The 23,053-nt window shown below is 48.1% G+C and overlaps 3 protein-coding genes across 6 annotated transcripts in view; all 3 read left to right on the forward strand.

Annotated features, from left to right (window-relative positions):
* The first annotated feature begins 323 nt into the window (after positions 1 to 323).
* LOC148408131 (inositol monophosphatase 1-like) lies at positions 324 to 13,471 on the forward strand. Of its 3 annotated transcripts, none has more exons than XM_088401612.1 (10): positions 324 to 680; positions 770 to 841; positions 1,457 to 1,590; positions 2,692 to 2,796; positions 3,403 to 3,448; positions 3,537 to 3,645; positions 3,717 to 3,825; positions 4,324 to 4,475; positions 6,674 to 6,851; positions 13,348 to 13,471. In XM_088401612.1, the coding sequence occupies exons 1-10, from the start codon at positions 645 to 647 to the stop codon at positions 13,382 to 13,384; spliced, it is 978 nt and encodes a 325-aa protein (XP_088257738.1). In that variant the 5' UTR covers positions 324 to 644; the 3' UTR covers positions 13,385 to 13,471. The 3 variants fall into 3 exon arrangements, with proteins under 3 accessions (XP_088257738.1, XP_088257741.1, XP_088257739.1); XM_088401615.1 differs by lacking the exon at positions 13,348 to 13,471 and adding an exon at positions 7,307 to 9,167 and having other exon boundaries at positions 325 to 680; XM_088401613.1 differs by lacking the exon at positions 13,348 to 13,471 and having other exon boundaries at positions 328 to 680; positions 6,674 to 9,167.
* LOC148408132 (inositol monophosphatase 1-like) lies at positions 13,348 to 16,314 on the forward strand. The gene is made up of 9 exons (XM_088401616.1): positions 13,348 to 13,469; positions 13,681 to 13,773; positions 13,834 to 13,973; positions 14,281 to 14,385; positions 15,204 to 15,249; positions 15,328 to 15,436; positions 15,507 to 15,615; positions 15,819 to 15,970; positions 16,118 to 16,314. The coding sequence occupies exons 2-9, from the start codon at positions 13,711 to 13,713 to the stop codon at positions 16,240 to 16,242; spliced, it is 849 nt and encodes a 282-aa protein (XP_088257742.1). The 5' UTR covers positions 13,348 to 13,469; positions 13,681 to 13,710; the 3' UTR covers positions 16,243 to 16,314.
* Positions 16,315 to 17,302: 988 nt separating this feature from the next.
* Positions 17,303 to 23,053, forward strand: part of LOC148408133 (cadherin-7-like) — a 96,796-nt gene continuing 91,045 nt past the window's right edge. The window contains exons 1-2 of one of the 2 annotated variants that reach the window (XM_088401607.1): positions 17,303 to 17,342; positions 18,263 to 18,471. Coding sequence is in view for 1 of the 2 variants with exons in the window: in XM_088401603.1 (XP_088257729.1) it covers positions 17,613 to 17,678; positions 18,263 to 18,471 (275 nt within the window). In the remaining variant the exon portion in view is untranslated. Of the gene's footprint in view, positions 17,343 to 17,451; positions 17,679 to 18,262; positions 18,472 to 23,053 lie in introns of those variants that run through there. The other variant, XM_088401603.1, reaches the window with a different exon arrangement.

A 23,053-nucleotide genomic window follows, 5' to 3' on the forward strand; every position in this document is an offset into this window, starting at 1 on the left:
CCTGGAATTGCCCAGTGTAGCCCTAAAGGTATAGGGGCGCTAGCTAAAGGTTTGGTGCGAGGTTTATGAAATACGTTCGTTTTGTCCCGTTTGACCTATTGCGTAATGATAAAAGTGATAAAACAATTGATGGAACGCGAGCGATCGCAAAGGTTGGATAAACGTCACGTGAGACACACTGACCAATCGGAGCTGGCGCCAGGCTAAACGCGGAAGTTGCCAAAGTATCCCAGTCAAATGACTTTAATCTTAACCTGAAAGTTTTAGGCACTGAACGATATCTTTTTACCAGCGAGACGGTAACTATATAAAATCTTAGCGCGAGGTTTATTCAATACGTTCGTGGTGTCCTGTTTACCAATTGCGTCATGATAAATGTCGAAACAATTGCTGGAATTCGGGCAATGCAAATGTTGGATGAATGTCGTGTGACGCAGGCTGAGCAATCGGAGCTCGCGCCGGGCGAAACGCGGAAGCTGTCAAAGCGTCTTCGCCAGATGACTTTGTAACTAGTCGTCAACTGTGTTGTTTTGGAAATTGGGCAACGTGTTTAAGCAACCAGGCGAGGCATTAAAGTCTTGGTGCGAGGTTTATTCAATACGTTCATTTTGTCGACATTCCCTCCAGGTTCGAGCGTCCGTCGAATGCGACCCGGAAAGAATTTGGTACCAACCCGACAGGTTTGCTAGCTCTTATCTGATCTGGCATGCGAGCGAGTGCATCATTGTTCCGATCGCTCAAGCTGACATTGCTGTCTTTCATCAGCTAGACTCGCACGATGAGCGACCCTTGGCACGAGTGCATGGAGCACTGCGTCCAGGTGGCCAAACAAGCTGGCGAGGTCAGTTGAGCAAATGGCCACATTTGCCACGTAGATCACCTTGTTTTGCTTCGAAACCCTTCGTTGATGTTATTATACACAATGAACAGTTAATTTCCTGGCCTGCGTACCATGTGCTCCTATTGCTCCTTTGGGGGATTCTAAGGTTTAGAATGATCAAAATAAAATAAGACTTAGCGAATCGTCAAAGCCTTATAAAATAAATCACATCGGCGACATCTAGTGGTCAGCTGGAGTCATAGCAGGTACGATCCTCATCGATGGTGTTCCAAAATTGCACGATACAGTCAGTGGAAACATAGAATCGATGAACACGTGGGAATTGTGCTTGTGTTGCACTTAAAAAATATTCAAGAACAGTAAATACTACCATGCCCTACAATAAAAGTCACGCCCTTGTGGGTGACACAATGTCAGTCTTGCCTTGCACTGGATTTCTCCGTCTCCCTGAAAGACTGGCAGCAGTGTGGGAGGGCGTCGAGCGTTTTTTTTCTTTCGGCCGTTTACGTGAACGCGTTACGTAATTTGCGGTTTCCCATCGCTCACGTGTCCTCATCACAAAATTGGCACTGCTCATTTATTTGAAGTGACGCGCCCCCCCCTCCCGACCACCAGGTGATCCGCGAGGCACTCCAGGGCAACATCGCCGTCATGCACAAGAGCTCGCAAGTGGACCTCGTGACCGAGACGGACCAGCGAGTGGAGAGGCTCATCATATCTTCCATTAAGGCCAAGTTTCCGACGCACAGGTAGGTTCATTCTACATGGGATCGAGAGTTCAGGAAATTCTTGTTTAATCATTTTTTTTCAAGTGCTAACTTGCAAAAAGGGTCCACCCCGAAAACAAGAAATGAAATTTTTCTTTTTGTAAAGGAACAGTGTGTAGGATTTTAGAGCGTTTTTCATTATGGGCAGCAGGAGGTGCCGCAGGTGCTGCAATTACCATTTTCCATAGCGATAACAAACATGGCCGCCTCCGAAGAAGTGCCGCCCCCCCCCCATGTAATATCATTTCAGGATAACTAGACCTACCAATATGTTTAAAACATACTGCCGGTTGTTAAGAACACTTTGATTTGCAAGTTTCTGACATTTACAATCATTTCATTTATTCCTTTTGAATGAAAAACGGTCTAAATCTTACACACTGTCCCTTTAAGCAAAAAAGTCTGCCTTTGGGGTAGAAAGAAATCTTGCCAAGACAGCCTAGTTTAGACATTTTTTGAATAGTTTTCCAAACAATCTGAGTGCGAAAACAAGTCAGATATTTAATTAAATTGGAATCAAATGAAATAATTGAATTTAAGTATGTTGCTTGCAAATCTAATTTCTGCACAGAGTTCTCAGTATGTGGTCAAATGAAAGATATTATAACATTCTAAAATGGGCTCGCACGTAGCGCTTTCCCTTGACTACTCGCTGAGCAAGTGGTGACAGCATCAGGAGCAACTTCGGTGCCTTGCTCAGGGACACAGTAGTTGGGGAATTCAACCTGCAGCCTCTTGCTTAGTAGGGAAAAAAAAAAAATATATATATATATATATTGAGCTCTGTTGAAGTAAATGGTCCTAGTATACACGCAATGTAAGCAATATTTTCTCATTAATTTAAAAATTCAGGCCAGTTTTGTGAGATTCAAGCCAACTTCTATCGTAAGTTGAAATACTCTTGTGGATTGAAGTACATTCTAAAATGTAATTTAAGTTGTGACGCGGTGTCTCGCAGTGTCTCCACTAAGCCTTTTTGACTGTCTTCACGCGGCCTTTTTGCAGCGCAGGGCCACCCCTACTAGCGCGCATCTCGGTGATCCGACGCGCTCCAAAATGCCCGTTAACGTTTCCCGTTAAAAGTTTCATAGGGGAGGAGTCAGTGGCGGCGGGGGCCTCCAGCGTCCTCACCGACGAGCCCACTTGGATCATCGACCCCATCGACGGCACCACCAACTTTGTCCACGGGTACTGCGCGCGTCCCTCGCCTCTTATTTTAGCTATTGCGCGCGAAGCTCATTGGGCGACCTCTGTCTGTAATGGCTCTATAACTAGCTTGTTTCCGTCTGGTTTTAAAGTCTAGTTTGCCTCACAGCGGACATTCACGGAAGTGCGCTGCAGTTATACGGTATCACTCGCAGAGTTGAGAGTCCGTATTTAGACGATCGTTTATTTTTGACCTTCTTGACATGCGTGGTGCATAACATGTAAGTTAATTTAAATTGATGACGCAATTCTAAGGATTTATTTCAAAGTCTATTGCGTATAGCGTACATTCGTGGAGGTGAGACGGTATCATTAGCGCTTGCAGAGCTGACTCAAGTTTTAGAAGATTGGCATTTTTTTTTTTTCAATCTTCACGGCATGCACGGAGGATGCGGAGGAGGTCTTTGTTTTAAAAGCAGCAAATATCGAATACGTTGTTTGAAAACCAAATACTGGATCAGTAATTTAAAGACCCCGATCTCGCCCCGCCGTGTATTTTCAGCTGATGGTTACGGCGCCTTCAGAATGCGTTCTGGGCGTACGCCTAGTCCCACGGCGGCGTTACGACGAGCCATTTTGCGTTCGCAGGTTCCCTTTCGTGTCCGTGTCCATCGGCTTCGCAGTCAACAAAGAGGTGACGGCCCGCCCGCCCGCCGCGCCGGCAGCGACTCGCGTTTTTATTTTCTTGAGCGTCCCCGGCTGATCGGCGGCGTATTCTTCAGATCCAGTTCGGCGTGGTGTACAGCTGCGTGGAGGACAAAATGTATACGGCGCGCAAAGGCAAGGGCGCCTTCTGCGACGGCCTTCCCATCAAGGTGTCCGGGCAGCAAGGTGAGGGCCGGCATTTGCGCCGGCGACCAGGAGGGGGCGCCCCGAGCTCGCGTCTCGCTCTCTCGCGGCAGAGCTGAGCCGCTGCCTGGTGCTGACAGAGCTGAGCTTCAAAAAGGAGCCCGAGCGCTTCCGGGCCATGATGGACAACCTCAGGAGCGTCCTCGCCGTCCCCGTGCACGGGTAATGACCTTTTCTTTTCTTTTGTCGTGGCGTGTTAAGTCTTGAGAACTATTCCGGATATGCTCGTCTGTCACGTCGAGATGCCTTCCCGACCCGCCCGCATAATAGGTGACAAACCACATGACGGAGGTGGCATTATAATAATTGTCGCCACCGGCTTAACCCCTCCCGAATCCTTTGGACTCGCCTCACGACATTTGCCCAAAACACTTTGAAGTGGGCGAGCCTAATAATTGAACTCATCCATTGTACAGACATTTACCCGCAGGTTCGATCTATTCAAAAATGGTTTTGATATGATTTGCAAACCGCCCGAGCAAAAATCACGTGTACTGATTTCAAATCACTTTCTGAGGAATTCATACCGCGGCGAGGCATTTGAGGGCTCGGTGAAAACCTTTGTCGGGGGGCCTCCTTTGCCGTTACCGGGACATCGGACGGAAGGCGCCCGGCTGTAAAGTCGGACCGACTGCTAACGTGCGGCCCGACCGCTTTCAGGATCCGCTCGCCGGGCAGCGCCGCCATCAACATGTGCCTGGTGGCCGCCGGCGCGGCCGACGCTTACTACCACCTGGGCATCCACTGCTGGGACATGGCGGCGGGCGCCGCCGTGCTCCTGGAGGCCGGGGGAACCCTCGCGGACGTCTCGGGTGAGGCGCAGCGCGAGGGAAGGTGACGGGAAGCCGCCAGGCGGCGAGAGCTTTGAGCGACGCGGCCCTCGGCGCCGCCTGACGTTGACTGCCTGTGTCCTGTTGCGCAACCTTTTCAAACCCGCGGCGGAACTTGAGAAAGTGGCCGCCACTTTTTTGCGGCGTCCTTTAGTCACCGCTCACGTTCCCCCCTTTTCAACACGTCGCGTCGCCGTGGCGCTTCGCAACCTTTTTTCAGTCACGCACGCTGTAAAAAAAATCAACAAAATACATTTTCAAGGTGAAACTCGGTTAGCATTAATTTTACGATTTCAAAATGCAATGTGTAAAGTCAACAATACGAGAAAATACCAGCAACTTGTTGCCAGAAAAGTATCGTTAAATTACGCTAACACGTTTTCTATGTTTACGGTAGAAAATTGTATTGATTTTACAATAACATAACGTACTGTGTATCATTAAACGGTACTTTTCTGGCAACCAATTTGCTGGCATTTTACGCTACTGTTAATTTGACACAGTATGTATTTTACCGTAAAAACAGCATTTATTTATGTTTTTTAAAAAAAAAAATTATTTAATGGCGTACCCCCCCGTGGAATATGGTCTCAGACGGGTAACTCCTAATCACCATAAAACATTTTTTTATTGGGAAAAAAAAATCTCCATGAAATAAGGGCGTACAATGTTTTCGACAGAGTCACTAAAAGACAATTTTGCGATAAGGTGCTGCATGTTCCAATTAAACTGCTCTTAGTTTGAAAATGAAACAGTATTGTTTCCGTCCACAATAATTCCCTGCGGGCAGGCGTTGCAGAATCCACTAACTATTGCCCGTTCGAAATTTTACCAGCCATTCTTTTTTTACAAAGATTCAAAGATACTCCAACTTGAACCTATAAGGATTAAAAAGCATCATATTTGCCAATATCTTTAGAAATCCTCCAGAAGTGTGTGTGTTCCCCATTTGAGAACTGCTGCAATCGACCACACTTTTACAAAGGCGAACTAAGCACTTAATAAACACCAACAAATTGTTTTTGTCGTATTACTAGACTTTTTAAATAATATTTCCTCAATAATGCAACATTTCCTGGAATATTTGAATTGGAAAAATTGCCCTAAAATGGAATTTTGCCTGAGCTAAAACATCATGAAAAAACAGGAAAACATACTCAATGTTCTTAAGGACGACGGCACGGTGGAAAACTACTTTTACTGGGAATGTTTTGTAATAACCTGATATTTCTTGGAAAATATGAAAAACTCCCCCCAGTGATACTGTTCAAAACATTTCTTCAAAACTGAAGACAAAAACTATAGATAGAAATAAAGTTACAAAATATTTCCCTTTTTTCTAAATATTATTAAAAAAGTAGTCTTTTTCTCTTGTTTTTCTTCAAAAAAATACTATACTTTTTGTTTATGTTTTTGCCCTTTGAGTATGACCCAAATAGGCTGTACTTTTCCAAAAATTGCGTTCATTTATTTTTTGTAATTGATCTTTCATGTTGACAAGGGTCAAAAGGAAATTTTCCGGCGGGATTTACGCTTCCCAGCCACAAAATCAAAAACATCCGCTAGATCTAAGGCGCGGTATGAGGACGACAAGGTTTTTTGTTTTTTTTGGGGTGTGGGGGGATTGATCGGCCTCCTCGTGGCCAGGGACTTTTCACTAGCCTGGCTTTATTATCACCCGACTTGGGCCGACTTTGAAAGGCTCATAACGTCGTCAAATGTAAATATAAATTTACTTTCAACCCCTCAAAGTGTTCAGCGGCATCAGCCCTAGCCATGCATGCATACAGTTTGTGTGTGTGTGTGTGTGTGTGTGTGTGTGTGTGTGTGTGGGGGGGGGGGTCCTATGCCCCCTTTGTATACACAAATTGTAAAAATGCGATAATAGCAAAAGTAACCATATAGTTATGAAATAGGAATATTTATGATGTCATAGTCAGAGTATTGTGACTTTCAAAGCCTTTTGCATTGTGGGAGTCCAGGCTAAGCCGATCATAGAAGGCCTTGAAACACAACAATTTCTACTGCGCCCCGTTTGCGAGTTGCCTCCAAGGGTGAAGATGGCGTGCGCGTGCCGAGGCCGTCACCTCTTTTTCGGCAAAATTCGCGAGCGGGGCCGGGCCAAAGCGAGGTCTGACGCTGTCCAAAGCGAGGTCTGACGCTGTCCCTCCGTCCCGCAGGCGGCCCCTTTGACCTGATGTCCCGGCGGTTGATCGCGGCCAGCAGCGAAGCGGTGGCCCGGCGCCTGGCCGCCCGCATAACGGCCTTCCCCGTCGGCAGGGACGACGCGGACGGCTCCCAAAACGCCATTGGCGAAAAACAAAGCGGGCCGCCTTGCGATTCGGAAGGCGGAAAACGGCGCGTACCCACCTCGGCCAAGTCTTGACGACATATCGAGCGTGTGCCGAGCGCGCTCTGTGGGCAAAAGTATTGGGACAACGCTGACCAAATTGGCTCGTGTTTATAAAGAATGAAAAGATGCAATTGAAAAACATTTTGGTTATGAAGGAAAATCCGGAATAGAGTGAATAATTGTCCAGGATGCAAACCTGTGTAACGTAGCTACTATTTTTTTAAAATGAAGAAAAAGTGCGAGCAAAATTATGACGTAAAACATCAGTAAAAACCGATGAGTGCAAGTCTGCGGAAACCAGCCGTGCAAAGCGGCAACGGAAAAAGTTGCGCTCGGAAATAAAAATCGTCCATAGAGTGAAACCCGTGTTAAGGAGTCCCATAACCCATATTGGGAGCGGCCATCCATTTTCAGTTCAGAGAAAAAATATCGACATCAATTTGGAATCATTTGAAACTAGATGATTTCTTTGGGCTGTCCGACGCCGATCCGGCTCAGAGGGGCAAACGTCAGCGACGTTGATCGGCCCGGCCGAACGACGACGGGAAGTAAGGACATCTAAAAGGAACCCTTTGAAGAACGGACCATCTTACGCTTCGTTCCAGCGAGTAATGGTTTGACGGCAGACTTGCGCGGAGGTGTGACCGGCCCGGACGGAATGTCGCTAATCAACAAGTCATCTGCCTCAGCGACAGGGGAGTGGCTCCAAATAACAACAAACGCCCCTCTCCGGCACCAAGCCCGACCAAACCGCCCGTTTACTACGTTGGACCGCTTTACGCAGTCTTATCTCAGTTTTTTTTTTCTTTTTTTTTTTTGCCGTGAATGCTAAGTAAGGGATTGAACAAAACGACCCGATGGCTTGCCTGTGCCGCGCATACCACAAACTGACGCTGCTAGCCCCTGTTGTTTTTATTAAATAAATGTATTTAGGAGTTTATTTATATACATTTAGATCATTTATGTGTGTTTATGTATAAATATATATACATGTATATAATTTATATATATAAATGACTAAATGTATATAATTTCTACATTTAAGTATAAAGTATATACATTTATGTAAATTATATATTTTATTTATATACGTGTGTATTTTTTTTAATGAATTCGTGATCTAATTTACATGGTAAAAAATACATTGTTATTTTTTATTTCCTTTCTTGAAAAATGACCCCCTAAATAGTTGGCAGTTAATTTTCGAAAATGAACTAAATGAACTCAGACGGCGTTTTCCGCAAGGAAGAAAACGCTTGCGCAGCCTTGCCTCGCAGCTTCCAAAAAATCCCCAGTCTTCATTTGAGTTCTCGCCAAGATGAAGAATTTACAAGTCAGATGTCTGAGCCAACACCGTATTGGTTAAAGGCGGCGCATTAAGCAATTGTTTTGGGTTTGTTTTTGCAATTTTAAAAGTTCCCAGATGTCAAAAGTCTTCCAACATTCTTCTGTCAAAGCACACAAAGGAAGAAGAATTGCAGAAGTCTCGAGAAGTTGCGTCTCAACGCGGTTGACGGCTTTGGTCACGTGACCGTTGCGGCGGGAAAGGAGGGCGACCCGACTCCTTCGGCGTCCCGGCCCGGTCCCGTTTGCCTTTCCCGTCGGGGGTGCGGCGCTTGGTCGTCGCACTTTGCCGCTGTTCGCTAGCGCTGATTTGGCCGATAGCGGCTCGCGCGCCCTGACCGGAAAGCGCCGCAGCGGGTGAGAAAAGATCAACCCCGCGGCACCGGTCCCGACAAGACTCGTCGGGGAGAGGCCCGGGGAAGACCTTTGTCCATATGGTTCCGTCCCGCCGGCGTTAGTCACGAGTCGGTCAGCCGCCCAGCAATGAAGGACGGCCCGTTACGTAAGCGTCACGTTGTCGGCGGGCGGGCGAGCGGCTCGAGGGGCCCGCTCGCTGACGTTGGCTCGGTCCTCCAGTAAGAAAATTGCAGTAGCTTATGTCATTATTCACTCTGCGTTTTACAGTATTTATTTACGTGTGTCAATGTAGATTGTACTTATAAGTACTGATTGCTATTTTCAAACTTTTTGCTTGATTTTCACATGCGTGTCTTTCAAATTTGCCGCGCGAAGAAAATAGAAAGGGTATAATTTGCCGATTTGCTACAAAAGAAAAAATGCGGGGCGATGAAAAAATGTTTCGGATTCGGCCGCCATCGCAAACGTTTCTTGGCATCCAAATGGGATTGAGGTAGTTTCCTGCAATTAGCGTTGTTTATTCATGTTTGGCACGACGTTTTATCCTAGCGCCAAATAAACTTTGGCTCTCAATGTGTGCTGCACCAGCTCTAAATAAACACGCTTCATTCCGCCCCCTCGTTTCTTGTCTTGCGTTTCTTGTTGTCACTTGTCCATTCGCCGTTCCGGGGAAGGAGAGCAATAAAAAAAAAGAAAAAAAAAGCCATGCGCCCTTTGTTAGCCTCGCGTATAAATGTGGCAAACGATCCAAGTCAGGCGGGCCGGCCCATTGTTTGAAGTTTGAGCTAGCAAGACGGCAAAGCTATTTTTTATTTTTTTTTATTTTGCATGAACGCTTTGCAAACGTTTGCATAGGCCTGGTATGTTGAATGTGGGCCTTCAAGGGGCGTGGCCTAGTATGGAAGGCTGTAATTTTGCCTGAAAATTGCAATTTGCATGCCGGCGTCGCCTTTGTTATTTCAACGCGCTAACGCCGAAGCTGGTGTTTGATTTTTATAGTGGCAAACAAAGCCGGCGCTTTACTGGCCCGTCAGGAACAAAAGGCGCGTGGAGTAAGACGGCGAGCCGACCGGTGGCGTCACCCGATCCCGCCTCGTCGACATGGCGTGAACGCTAGCGAAACAATATCTTGTCTTACGTAAAAGCGGGAACCCGAAACCTGTGGACGCCCGCCGCCGGCGGGGCGTGGCCGCTCATTCTCCGAGCTTCGTCCGCGCGTGTGTGCGTGCCGTCGTGTCGTTGCACGTTTGTCTTGGAAAAGGATTGCCGCCGGGCGCTGGTACTTTTCCCTCGGTAGCTTCCTGGCGGTAGAAGCGCGACGCTCACGCGATTCGTCAGCAGCTAATTGATGTACACTTTATATAATGCTTCGTAAATGAAACATAAGTATGTGTGTGTGTGTGTGTGTATGTATATATAATGTATGTATGAACCAGCCAATCGCAGGGCACAGAGGGACGAGCAAGCGTTCATGCACCCACTTCAATTCAAGAGTTTTATTGTCATATGCATTGTAATACCACACAATAAATTACTTATTCTGTTCACTTCCCCAAGCAGACTACATTCCATAACCGAGCAATTAATAAGGTAGGCAATAAAACAAAAATAATAATAGAGCGATAAGGGCAGTAATAATGAAGTGCACACTTGGGCTTGGGGAGAACATGCAAACTGCACACAGGAAGCCAGCTAGAATTTATATGTATATGTGGCCATTGTTTATGTGGACTGAATACATTAACAATGAATTACTATACTACGGAACCCTAAAATTCTTAGCTAAAGCTGCTAAGCTAATGGCAAATTGGATGCAGTTGGCTAAAGTGTCATAGCAGAGACGTCAGTGCGGTCAGCGTGAGCTATTTTGCAATGCGCTAACGGAGCAGAGACGATAAAAAGAAACATTTTGTGGTGTGTTCCTGTGCGTCTGCGGTGCCCGTCAGGAAGCGCGTGCCATTGTTCTGCTTCCAGCTTAGATGCCAACATCTTGAATGCGCTTACATGGCAGGAACTCTCAGAAGCAGAGCCTTGAATAGCAAGATGCTAACCGTGCTGACGTGCAGCCGTGTGTGGTTTTTTTCCAGATTGCGACGCCGCCTTTAAATTTGTCAAACTAGCAAAGCCACGTTAACTTTTTGCTTAGCTTAGCATCTTTGTTTTTATGAAATCAACAAACAAGGTTTATCATTAGAATAGTAAAGCATCGCTAATGCAACGATATTTCATATTTTCATATAGTTGACTCCCAATTGCTAGGAAACGCTAACGTCCCATACGTAATTGGCAACGACGGATGTTTGTCCACTGACTGCGGCGCCGCCTTGGCTGAGCTACCCTCAAGTTAGCGGAGCCGCGTCAACCTTTTGGTCAACTTAGCGTGTTTAGCCGACCATTTTCGCGGGACTGACAAAAACAATGTTTACCTTTAGAATAGCGAACCATTGCTCTGGCGACGACAGTATATTCAACAGTCTTTTAATATTGGTGACTCCAAATGCTAAGCTATGCTAACGTTCCTTACTTAATATTGGTGACTCCAAATGCTAAGCCATGCTAACGTTCCTTACTTAATATTGGGGACTCCAAATGCTAAGCCATGCTAACGTTCCTTACTTAATATTGGAGACTCCAAATGCTAAGCTATGCTAACGATCCTTACTTATTTGGCAATATACGTAAGTCGCGTTTGTCCACGCGGACTGCGGCAAAGCCACGTTACTACAGCAGAGGCGTGCCCTTTTCATGGGCTCTAGCCGCGGAACTTCACGCGAGGCCTTGTTTGGTATGGGTCACGCTGGACTTTTGCTGGCTTGAGCTGCGAACGGCTCGACTTTTTCTTTTTTTCAGAGGCCTCCGCGACGAACCAACGGTCTTCCTCGGCCGCATCTATCGACCGCTTCCTTTCGGATTTTGCCCTTTTGGAATTTGACGTCTCCCGTGGGAATTTTGGCTGACAAAAAGCCAGATCTTTTATTTTTTTGCCTTTTTTTTCTCCCCGCTCGCCCTTTAATAACCGTTTTCAAGCGACGCGAAGGCATATCCAGAGGAAAGCAAAGGTTGGCGCTCCCTGCAGGGACGGCGGTTGACATTCAAGTGAAACGGCCGGGCCCTTGTCAGATTTGACACGAGACGCCTCTCGTTAGATGAGGGCCAGGCTTGAAAGTGGCTTGACTCGTCGTCCGAGCTTTTCTTGCTCTATTGTTGGAAACGCCGGCCCGCGCTCCCTCGTAAAAGCGCCGGTTATGTGGCGCGGCCCGCCGGAATGTCCTTTTTACGGTGACGTTTAACCGTGCTATGCCGCTCTCGAATTTGAGCGCGTAAACAATGGCTTGTTTGTTTGCCGCTTTGGGCTCCTCCTCCCCGGGCTGGCCGGATCCGCCTCCCCCCGGGACGCGCCGCGTTACGTCCTTCCTGACGAAGCCGCGCTCATAGTCTCCCCTCGGCTTAGGAAAAATCGAGCAGTTGGCGTAGCTCATAGCTATTGCAGCTGTCGCTTGTGGCAAGCTAGCGTTACGTGCAACATTGATTGCTAAGCTAACAATCGGAAGAAGGTCTCGCTACAATCGCGGCTCCCGGTACGTTTGCCGGGTCACTTTGACCCGGCGTGAGTTTAGTGAGCCAAAGGTGTCCAAAATGTTCATCCAAATCCAGAACCCTAACCCTAACCCTACCCTCGCCGGAATTCAATTCCTCGAAAGTTCTTCCGGCGCCGAGCGGCGGAGCGAAGCGGCGGCGCGGAAGCTGACCCGCGCATTGGAATCTTCCCTCGAAAAGTCCAGTTTTTTTTTTTTTTTTTGCTCTGAAATTTTACAAGAGTTTTTGAGTGACTTTTACGAGATAATTTAAACAAGACAACCTGGTGCTAGAGTGGCTGTGTCGCAACATTCCTTCCTCAGGCCTTTTACGGCGCGAGCTTGGCTCATCACTCTTTAAAATTGACAAACGACACACCAGAAAAAAAATCGTCATGGAGAAAAAAGATGGACAGAAAGCAATAATCTATCTTTTTTTTTTTAGCTCAATCCCAAAGATGTATTTAAATCTCTTAGATAATTAAGATTTAAATATACTTTTTAATTTGACATACTATATATATATATATATATATATATATTATTTTAATAGCGCAAAGAAGGGTCTAATAAACTAGCAAAAATTTGGAGTGATTTTTGAGTGAAAAAATGGCAGCATTTTTTTCAAGTGAATTTGACTCCCCGACCCTCGCGTCATTCATTTTTCCATTTTCTACGTTTTTACAGAGTCCGCACATTCAATACCAGCTTCTTTTTTTTTCTTCTGCTAAACGAGCCAAAGGTCTTCCCAAATTCTCCCCGTGCGATTTACCGCGGATTTCTGAGTGAAACAAACGGAAAGGTAAATTTCACTCCCCATTTTTTATTTTTTGCGGAGCAAGACCGATGGAGGGCACGGCGTCGCCCGTTAGCGCTTCCGTCCGGACGAGCGCAAAAATCTTTTTTTTGCCTCGAAGGATCTGGCGGGCCTTTCGATTGGCTGTCAACATCGGCATCACCTGGCGCTCGGTGTTTGAAGGCGCGGTCCTGGTTTGAGGACAGGAAGCAAAGTTTTTGCGCGGCCCCCCTCGCTCCGCTTCTCATTTAATGAGAATTTGCGGACGGCGTCCCCGACCTGCCAAAACGTGCACAAGTTAACCCGATGATTCAGCCAGTGGAAAATTTTCCACTGGCTCTCATTTAAATGTGGCATCGTGTTCTCGCTTGTTGTTTTTTTTTTCCTCTTTTGAGTGAGGCGGTGCTAGTACTTTTCCTTCTTTGACAGCGGCGGAGAACAACCCACCCTCCTGTTAGGCATTTGAAGTTCGCTGGCGCATTAGAAGCGGCGGCGCGAGTCGGCGAGTCGTCAACCCCGGCCCGGTTCCCGCTCCCGTCCCCTTTCTGGAGGTAAGGTGGCGTGCGCGCTCGCGCGTGCGCGCGCGGATGCTATCCCGCCTTTTCTCCGCAAAGGGATTGCCCCGGGATGCGGCTTACATAACAGAAGCCGTTCTTTTCTGCCGTTCTAACCGCCGCGAAAAGCTCCGCCCGCCGGGGGCCGCGCCGCGCTTCCTCTTCTCGTTTTGGCTCCCGCAAAACAGAGCGGCTGGCGCGTTTGCAGGTTAAAAAACAAACAAGAGGAAACAAGACCATGGAGGACCCGTGGGAGAGGCCGTACCAGTTCGCCGTCCAAGTGGCCCGGAAAGCCGGCGAGGTACGTTGGCGGGGCGCCCGCGGGAAAGCCCCGTGTCACGCCGCGGTCGCGTGCGCGCAGGTCATCCGACAAGCCGGCGAGATGGAGATCCGGGTGATGACCAAAAGCTCCACGGTGGACCTGGTCACCAAGACGGACGAGCGGGTGGAGAAGATCATCATCGACTCGCTCAAAGCCGAGTTCGGGGCCGACACGTACAGGTGGGCGCTTTCGGGAGCGGCGGGAAGACGGAGCCTCCTCCCGCCGGAAGCGGGAGAAGGTCCGCCCCTCCGCAAAAGCTTTCCTGCGCCTGAGCCGCGTGGGCTTGGGGCGGGGGTGTCAAACCTACGGCCCGCGGGCGGTGCCCTTTGACCTGTCGCGCAAATTTCTTCCGTTACCGGCTTGATCCGTTTGATGGAAAGCGGCGGAGGCGCAGACGGTCCCGCTTCCGTTCCCGCTTCCGTTCCCGCTTCCGTTCCCGCTTCCGTCCCGGCCTGAGCCGTCCGTCCGCGTGTCTCGCCGCCGCAGCTTCATCGGCGAGGAATCGGTGGCCAAAGGCAAGCCCTGCGTCCTGACCGACAAACCCACGTGGATCATCGACCCCGTGGACGGAACCACCAACTTCGTCCACGGGTAAGGGCCGCCTCCATTTTGTTTTTTCTGCTCTCCCGAGCCCTAAAGCCGCCCCTTGAAACTCGAAACGCCGTCCCGATTTTCAAAGATGCGGGAAGGGGGTAAGTGGTACCTTCTCGCCACTAGTTGGCGCCACTCTGTGCCTAAACAACATGCGTCGGAATAAATGGCGTTTTTAAATGATAGTTTATTGCCTGAGAAAATAAAGGTCTTTTCGACTATCTATTCATTATTCACGAGTAAACCCAAAATAATTATCGTGTCCTAAAAATAAGAGCTTTTTTTTTTTCAGAATAAGCGCTTTTATTGTTTGACATTTATTTAATTAATTCATTTGGAGGGGTTAAGAATAGACATTTATTTCTACATGTATTATGTCTTACAAAAATAAGTGCATTTATTTTTTTAGGGTAGTAATAGTTGTTCATAAATAATAATGACGCATATATGCCCATGAAATAAGTACATTTATTGAAATGACTTCATTTATTATTTATGTTTAATTGCAAAAAAGACAGACATTTTTCATGTGGCGATACGTCCTTTATTTGTGCAAAAATAAACAAAGTAAGTATATTTATTTTTATGTTTTACATGTATTATTAATTTTCAGGGAAAGTAATGAAAGTAACAATGACATTTATTTTATTACTGGTAAAAATGACAACAAATACGCCAAACTTTTCCCCAAGGTGTGGCCAACATGTAGCTCCGCCCCTAAATTTTCATTCATGGCATGTTGTGCAACATCGCCCTCTGCTGTTGACCCAGATGATTTTTTTTTTTTTTTTTTTTTAACCCTTGTCCTCTGTTGACAGGTTCCCATTCGTGGCCGTGTCTATCGCCTTTGCCGTCAAAAAGCAGGTGAGATGGACGCATAGTCTCCGCTGGCGCGGCTCCTCTTCTAATGTTGCCTTTTGTTTTGTTTTGTTTTTTTTGCAGTTGGAGTTCGGCGTGGTTTACAGCTGCTTGGAGGACAAGATGTACAAAGCCAGAAGAGGGAAAGGGGCCTTCTGCAACGACGAGCGCATCCAGGTGTCGGACGTGAAAGGTACAACGCGGGACGTGAAAGGCCGGCCGCTTTTGATTTGGTCCCGCTCAGCGTCCCGCCCTCTCCGCAGACATCCATAAGTCCCTCATCATTTCCGAGCACGGCACCGACAGGAACCCGGAAAAGGTCACCAAGATCTTCTCCACCATGCAGAGGATCCTCCGCATCCCCGTGCACGGGTGAGTGACAACGCCGCCCTCTTGCGGCCGCGCGCTGGAACTACATCTCCTTCCAACTCACACCAGTTTGAATTTGGGGGATTTTTATCCCAAGTTTTCTTTCTTTTTACACTTGGATGTCTTTCTTCTTTTTATACTTGGATTTTGTTTTTTTTCCCTTATTTTTCAAATGACCTTTGTCCGTGTTCGTCGGCGGGCGTCAGGCTGCGAGGGTCGGGCACGGCGGCCACCAACATGTGCCTGGTGGCCTGCGGGGCGGTGGAGGCCTTCTTCGAGATCGGCATCCACTGCTGGGACATCGCCGCCGGGGCCGTCATCGTCACCGAAGCCGGCGGCATGCTGCTCGACGTCGACGGTGAATCCGTCCGTCCGTCCGTCCCTCCGCCTGTCCCTCTATCTGTCTGTCCGTCCGTCTGTCTGTGTCTGCATCTGTATCCGTCCGTCCGTCCAAATTTCCCCCGGACGTATGTGTAAACGATTCTTGGCGTCCGTCCCAATTCAGGGGGTCCCTTCGACTTGATGTCGCGGAGGATGTTGTCGGCAAACAACGACATCATCGCCGCGCGCATCATTAAGGAAATCGAAATCTTCCCCGTGGAGAGGGACGACGCCGAGGTCACCAAGTGAGAGGATGATCCCGGCACGCCTTGCTTATCGGGCACACGCACACATGCCCCCCCCCCCCCCCCCCCCCATCTCCTGTATTTGACACAAATAAAATGACCATGCAAGAAATAGTGTCTCCTTCATTCAAAAGTGGGCCGACCTCCCCCAAGGCAAAACCGGCACGAAGCCGTCCGAGGACGCTCGTCAATTTGAACGCCCCTTTTTTTGAAGACCGATCGACTCACAGTCCAAAGGCACCAAAGTGGAAATGGCTTCAAAAACTGCAAACAAAAACAACAGGTTTTTATTATGAGGGGACGATTCAATTAAGCTGGAATAGCCGAAGGAAAAAATCAATACCGTACATTTACGTGGATGATATTTGTCGTTTTCAACAGGAAATCTAAAATTGCGCCAACATATTGAAATCAAATAAAATAATTGTCAAAAAATCAAATTATTAAATACAGTTAAAACATGCAAGAACAGAAAAACTGACATCTTAAAGGTAAAACATGCAACAGAGGTTGAAATATAGTATGCAAAATTTGAAAATAATCTTTAAAAACCAGTCAAATTAAAATACGCAAGTTGCACTATTGAAATATGCAAAAAGTCATTTAAAAAAATATCATACGTTAAAAAACGATCAATCGCTCGATTTCCGATTGTTTCCCTCGTCCCCAAATCCACCATATGTCTCCGCTCATGTTCGTCATGACCGCCAGAGGTCAGTAATGCATCGGTAATGAAATAGCTCCGTCATTTGTCGTACGACGCCTGCTTGCATTTTTAGTCTCTCTCGATCTCACCCCCCCCCCCCAAAAAAAAAACCAAACAAAAATACTGTAAATACATTTGAGAAATTAAGTTGAGGAGCAGAGGCGACTAATCCACGTCCGGCAAGGAAAAAGCCTGCCACGTATTTACTTTAACCCACCTGGTACAAGTTTTGTTGATTGCCACACCTGTCACAAAAAAAACAAAAACAAAAAAACAAACAAACTGAAAAATAAAGGCTAAGGGCCACATCGTGAACGGTGTCACAAAGGACGCCGCAACTCAAGAAAACATTCGGCAGTCGGATAAGACGCGCCACGATTTCCATCTGTCAGGCTCAGGTAAGCTAGCTAGTTAGGCTAAACTTCATTTCAGGTGACAAGATAATCAAGCTATAGCTCGTTGATTATTTTCATCACCGGGGTTCACGCCATTGTTCCATTCTTCCGGTTTGTGCGCGTGTGTTTCATTGCGAACTTTGTGAAGCCTTTCAAATTTGCTTCGACTTTGCCTGCAGGAGGAGATGCTTAAAAAAAAAAAAAAAGCGACTTGCTCAATGCGAAGAATTCAAGCCCTTGCCGAACTCACGGCAGTCATTTTACTCGTTGAAAATGATTAGGATTTGGGGATGGAACATTCCGGCGGTGAAAACACGACCTGGACTTACTTCAGATTCGGTTGGTCTAAAAAATTCCGAGACTTGTTTTCCGTTTCAGGCACTTTGATGTATTTCAGGCTGTTTCCCCAGTTTCATGCTAACTTGTAAATCTGGATAAAGCTTGTCTAAAAAGTCGATAACCTCTGTTGAAGGTTGATTTTTTTTTTTTTTTTCTTTGTCAAGCAGGTTCCGTTTTTTAGGCAGGCTTCTATGATGTCATTTAAAGTCATCACGGCCAGTGGAGGGGGTGCAAAATGTTTTCCGCTTTGCAAAATATTATTGAGAAGCAGGGGACTACATGGCTAGGCCCACATCGGCTGACCTTAGAACACGACTGGCTTTTGTGAACATGCAATTAGCATTTCATGAATATTTCTGTGACTCAAAAGAGCAGTCGCGTCATTTCAAAATCTTTTCTACAGACTGTAAAGCCTTGAGGGCGGGATGATGTTTTTCTTTGTTTTTGTTCTTTATTTATTTATTTGTTTTTACCCAGGAGCCGAGCCGTAGCTATTTGATGCTCTTTGGGGGTCCATTGAAGTCCAAAAAGCAAGTCTAACTTTTCTGTTCTGTGTTTTTTTTTTTTTTGTTTCTTTTTCCCAGGAGCCGAGCTGCAGCCGTCGGACGCTCTCCGGCGCTCCTCGGGCGTCCATTGCGGAAATCCGAAATCTAAGCGGGTCGGAACGCGTGGAGAAGGCCCGATTCGTCAGCCCCGGTGGATCCGCGCGGGCTCCGACGCCAGCGAGCGACCCGGAAAAGATCCTGGCCCACGGCCGTGTTGAGCCGCGCCCGCCGATCGGGAGATGGCGCCCGTAAGTAGCCGAGCAAGCGGTCGAGCCCACAACGGATGACATTATTAGCACGGAAGCGGCACGTTGTCGTCGGGAGCCGATCGATGAGCGTAATCCCCAGCTGCGGCCTCTTCTTACATTTTATGCTATCGGCTTTTCCCTTCGACATATTAATTGCTCGCCAAAGTGCTCCCGCTTTTTTTTTTTTTTTTCTCCCTGATCACTCTATTCACGGACGTCCCGTTCGTCCGTCGTCATCGATCCGTTAAACGGGCGGCTTAGCCGTAATTACACCTTGTACTTTGGCGCCCTCGCCCGCCCGTCGACGTTTTGCGCGCGATCGACGCGCCGGCTAGCAATTAGCAGTTAGCCGCTTTAACTAGCCTCAAACGACATCTTAAATGGAAATCGGACGCCGGGCGCCTCTCGTTTTAAAAGTTCATCTTTTCCGATCTTCGCTCTTAAACGTGTGTCTGACTTTCTCACATTTCTTTTCAAAGATCCGAGGCTGGAAGGCCGCTTAACATTCCGAGGTGTTCAAAAAAATGCAAGGCCAGGAAATGCAACTTTTTAAATGCCCCAAATGAAAGACATTTCTTGTGAGTTCGAGCTCAACAATACTTTGTTTTGCTTGTTGTGTATGCGACAGATGAAATTTAGACAAAAGCGTCTTCTATAGCTGTAGGGCGGGCGGTTATAAACGAGAAGTGACATCCATCATTTGAGTATCATGCAAAGCAGGATAATGCCATCCAGTGGACATGATTGCTAATTGCACTCTTGTAGGACTGGAGAAGGACCGCACAAAAAGACTCCAGCGAGTCCCAACACGGGCGTCCCCGGTCGGGTCGGCTCGCGTGCGGCTGTCGAGTCTCGGCGAGGGCGCCGTTACGCACGCCGGCTGACCGCGTCTGCGCCATCGCTAGCGGCGGGCGCGGCTAAGCCCGAAGGCTCCGTGCATTTGAATAATGGAGCGCGGCAAAACAAACATTAGCATATGCGGGTACTTGCCAGCCACCGGGGCGCCGTGATTCACTCCAACGGCCCCCCCCGCCCGCCCCGCGCCTCGCACGCTTGCGTGACGCACCCTGGATATTAAGCTTCTTTGAGTTGCTCATGAATCTTTGCGCCAGAGAGGAAGAAAAAAAAGTAAGCTGCGGAATTCCGTCGCAGACATCAATATGAAAGGCGGCGGGAGCCCTCCGACAAGGCTTTAAATCACGGCCGCGGGAAGCGCTTGGAGGGCGGGCCTCGGCCGAGTCCCCCTCCCGGAGCCCGCAATGGGCGCCGACGCACCTGCGCCTCGGACCCGACCTTCATTCTGGGCTCAAATTCAGAATCCATCTCATCTTTTATGAAACCTTCATATTTTCTTGTGCTCATACCTGTACGTTATATATTTGTGGCGGGTTAAGTGTCTTTCAGATTTCCCACATTGTGAGAAGTCAGCGAACACCTCGCCAGTGTAAAATTGAATGCGTCCCAAGCGGTTGTCTTTCCTTTTCCTTGTTCATTTGACCATAAATATCCCAAGTTGACCAAGTTTATAATTAAGTCGACCGACCACGATTCGCGTTCTCGAACCGGAGCGCTCGGCCGCATACCTTGCCGCTCTCAACACAACCGGCTGGAGACCTCATAACTTTGACAAAGTCCTCTCCCATTTCCTGCGCGTAAAGTAGGATGGGCTCGCACGGCGGTTCAGTCTGCTCGCTTCTCTTACTGAAAATATTGCGAAAACAAACTCCGGTTAGCTGCAACAGAAACTGGCCGCTAGCAGTCAACTGACGTCCGCCGCTAGCTCGTACCATAACGGTCATTATCGGGGGTGTTGCGCGTAAGTAACGATCGCGTGTTCGGGCCGTCGTCGCCGAGGATATTTTGGACGGTCGGCGTAAATCGTAGACGTGTCGATGGATGTCCAAATGAGGACGCTTTGTCCTTGGTTAGAGGTCTTCCGTCCACTTGAATTTTTCCTCCCCTTCCCCTCCCGTGTCGGCCAGACCTTTAATTAAACGGAAGCCAAGAATCATCTGGTGTGTTTGCGCCCCCGCAAGCTTCACGTTGTTATCCGGCCCGCAAAGCGCGATGGGAGGGGACGGGTTGTCCGGGGCGAGGCGAGGCGAGGCGAGGCGAGGCGGCGAGCTCACGGGGGGCCGACGGCAGCCCTCTTCAACGCCGTTGCTTGGCTACGCCGCGCTTTTAATTAACGTCCGCGGTGGCCGTCCCCCGCGCTAAGCTTCATTTCCATTAAAGTCGATGAGGCGTCCGCCGCCGTTGTCCCAACTTCAACAAACAAAGGGCCGACGGGGGCTCGGCCGGCGGGAGCTCGGCCGGCCGGCGGTTCCGTCGCGCCTCTGACTCGGTCGCTCGTTATGGAAGCCAAAGCGTCCGACGACGGGGTGGCGCCGGGCACTTTGGGCCCAACCTGCTTTGGGCAAAACGGACAATACGTCTGGATTTTTATATACATAGCAAGATATATTTATATATGTGTGTATAAAACAAGTGTAACAAATAATAGTCCGGTATGGCCTAGGGATCGGTTTTCAATACAATTTTTGTCGCTGCCTTTAATCCGGTTCGCCTTATAGTCTGATAAATACGCTATGCAGGGACTGTGTATTTGATCATATTTTTCATTGCTAAATTGTGTTTTTTGAGGCTACGTTGCGACCGCGTAACGTTTTATACGGCTGCGCATTGTCATTAGCGCCACAGAGGGTAGGTAGGAGCCGCCCGCTGGGAAGTGGATGAGCCGCGAGATACACACACACATTCACGCAAAAGGACACGCCTAAGCTGCGGCGCGAGTATTAGCGCGTCAGAAGTACATCTTTAGCACGGCTCCATCCTGCGGATACATAATGTGGCCCCAGCCGCTCCAGCTTCTATTCTATGCACCTTATGATGTGGTGAAAACAGTTTTAAAATTGGCCGTTCGTTAAGGGACGCCATGTAGTGTGGAAAATACGGTAATAAAGTTCGACTGATTTTTTTTTTTGTACTGACACTCTTTAGCACAGCTCCATCTAGTGGACGCATACTCCCGTAGCTTCTATTCTATGGGCATTGTTTTATTGCGGCGTGCCTTATAGTGCAGAAAATCTGGTACTTTTGCCAGCTTTGAGAAATTTCCAGGAGGGTGGCGGGAACCCCAAATCACAGCTTTAATTTCTCTTGGCTTTCCCTTTTTTTGAGGGCTATTGTTTGGATCGTACGAACGTCGCGCAAGGAAAGGCGTATGTGCGAATGTGACACGGCGAAAGCGGCTAGCCGAGGAGCGTACAAAACGATCCCGGGCGTCCGCCCCGTGATTATTTTCGGTCGGGCCAACTTTGTTTGCGTGACGAGCGAGCGGGCCCAATTAAGGAGATGATTATTGATCGGCGTGACGCTAATCTGCCTTTTTGCAGGAAGGGCCGATCGATAGGTGAGGCCTAACGAGCGAGCCGAGGAGGTTTTGGACTAGATACATATTTGAAAAGGCGCCGTTGTCATGTTTTCCTTTCTTTGGGATCCGCTCGGTGCAGAAGATGTGAGGGGTAGCAGAAAAAGGGAAAAATGTGTCTGGCGTCTACTCGCGGCTATCTTTTTTTCTTCTGCTTTAACTTTGGATTTCTTTGCGCGACTGCATGCGCGCGGCTGTCTTGTAAAACATAATTCATAAACAAGCTCCAGAAAATGTCGTTTTCTTTTCTTTTTTTTTTTTTTTTTTCCCTGGCTGGCAGCTTGTCGTCTGTCTTGGCCTGGCTGGCGTGTTTTTTTTTTGTTTTTTTTTTCTTCTTCTTCAGCAAACATGACTTGTAGAGCCGGTGGCAGGCTGCGATCCGAGCGGAGCGTGCTAATAATGTGTTTTTCCAACTGCTCCAAAATGGAAGGCGCACAAGGTGACAAATGACAGAAAAGCTCGCCGGCGTGCGGCTCACTCTAACGCAGGGCTAGGCAAAGTTTGGAGCCTTTTTTTCTTCCCAATCAAACGTTCCAGGTCACCCGTACGTGACCTAAAAGAACAAAACAAAAAAGTCCAAACAGTGCTTGCAAACCTTATTTCACAAAAATAAATGGCTACAACACTGCACATACATTTATGTATACTTTAGAAATATACATGTATATCTAAAGTCTAATTTTGTTCGGATTTTTGGCTTGTGACCGATTAGTGGTGACGTTTAGCTGCGGACGCCGGAGCCGTGCTTCAGTGCGCTGTGGTCCCGTCCGCGTCCGACCCCCCCCCCCTCCCCCCGTTAGCCGGAAAGTTTCTTTCCAGGTCGGAAAAGTTGAGGTGGCGGCTCATTTGCAAAGCTAGGTTAAGCTTATGTAAAAGAGATGCATGCGAAGTACGCGGAAGGAGCGGCAAAACAAACATTTCCTGTGCCGCCCGCCCCCGCCCCTCCCCCTTGACAGGCGACTGACAGCTCTTTAAATGGGACGTGTCATTAAGGCGCACGACACCTGCTTTAATCACGGCAAACAAAGGCGCCGCCAGTGGCCGGCGAGGCGCTCCCGCTCTCTGATATTCAAATGAGGGGGCGGCACAACAACAACATCAAAGAATAGGCAGCGCGCCGCCGAGGGCCTCCCGCCGACGCCGCTGATCACC

This window comes from Hippichthys cyanospilos, chromosome 19 (genome assembly GCF_059441005.1).
Source record: "Hippichthys cyanospilos isolate Australia breed blue-spotted pipefish chromosome 19, RoL_Hcya_1.0, whole genome shotgun sequence".
Lineage (NCBI taxonomy): Eukaryota > Metazoa > Chordata > Actinopteri > Syngnathiformes > Syngnathidae > Hippichthys > Hippichthys cyanospilos.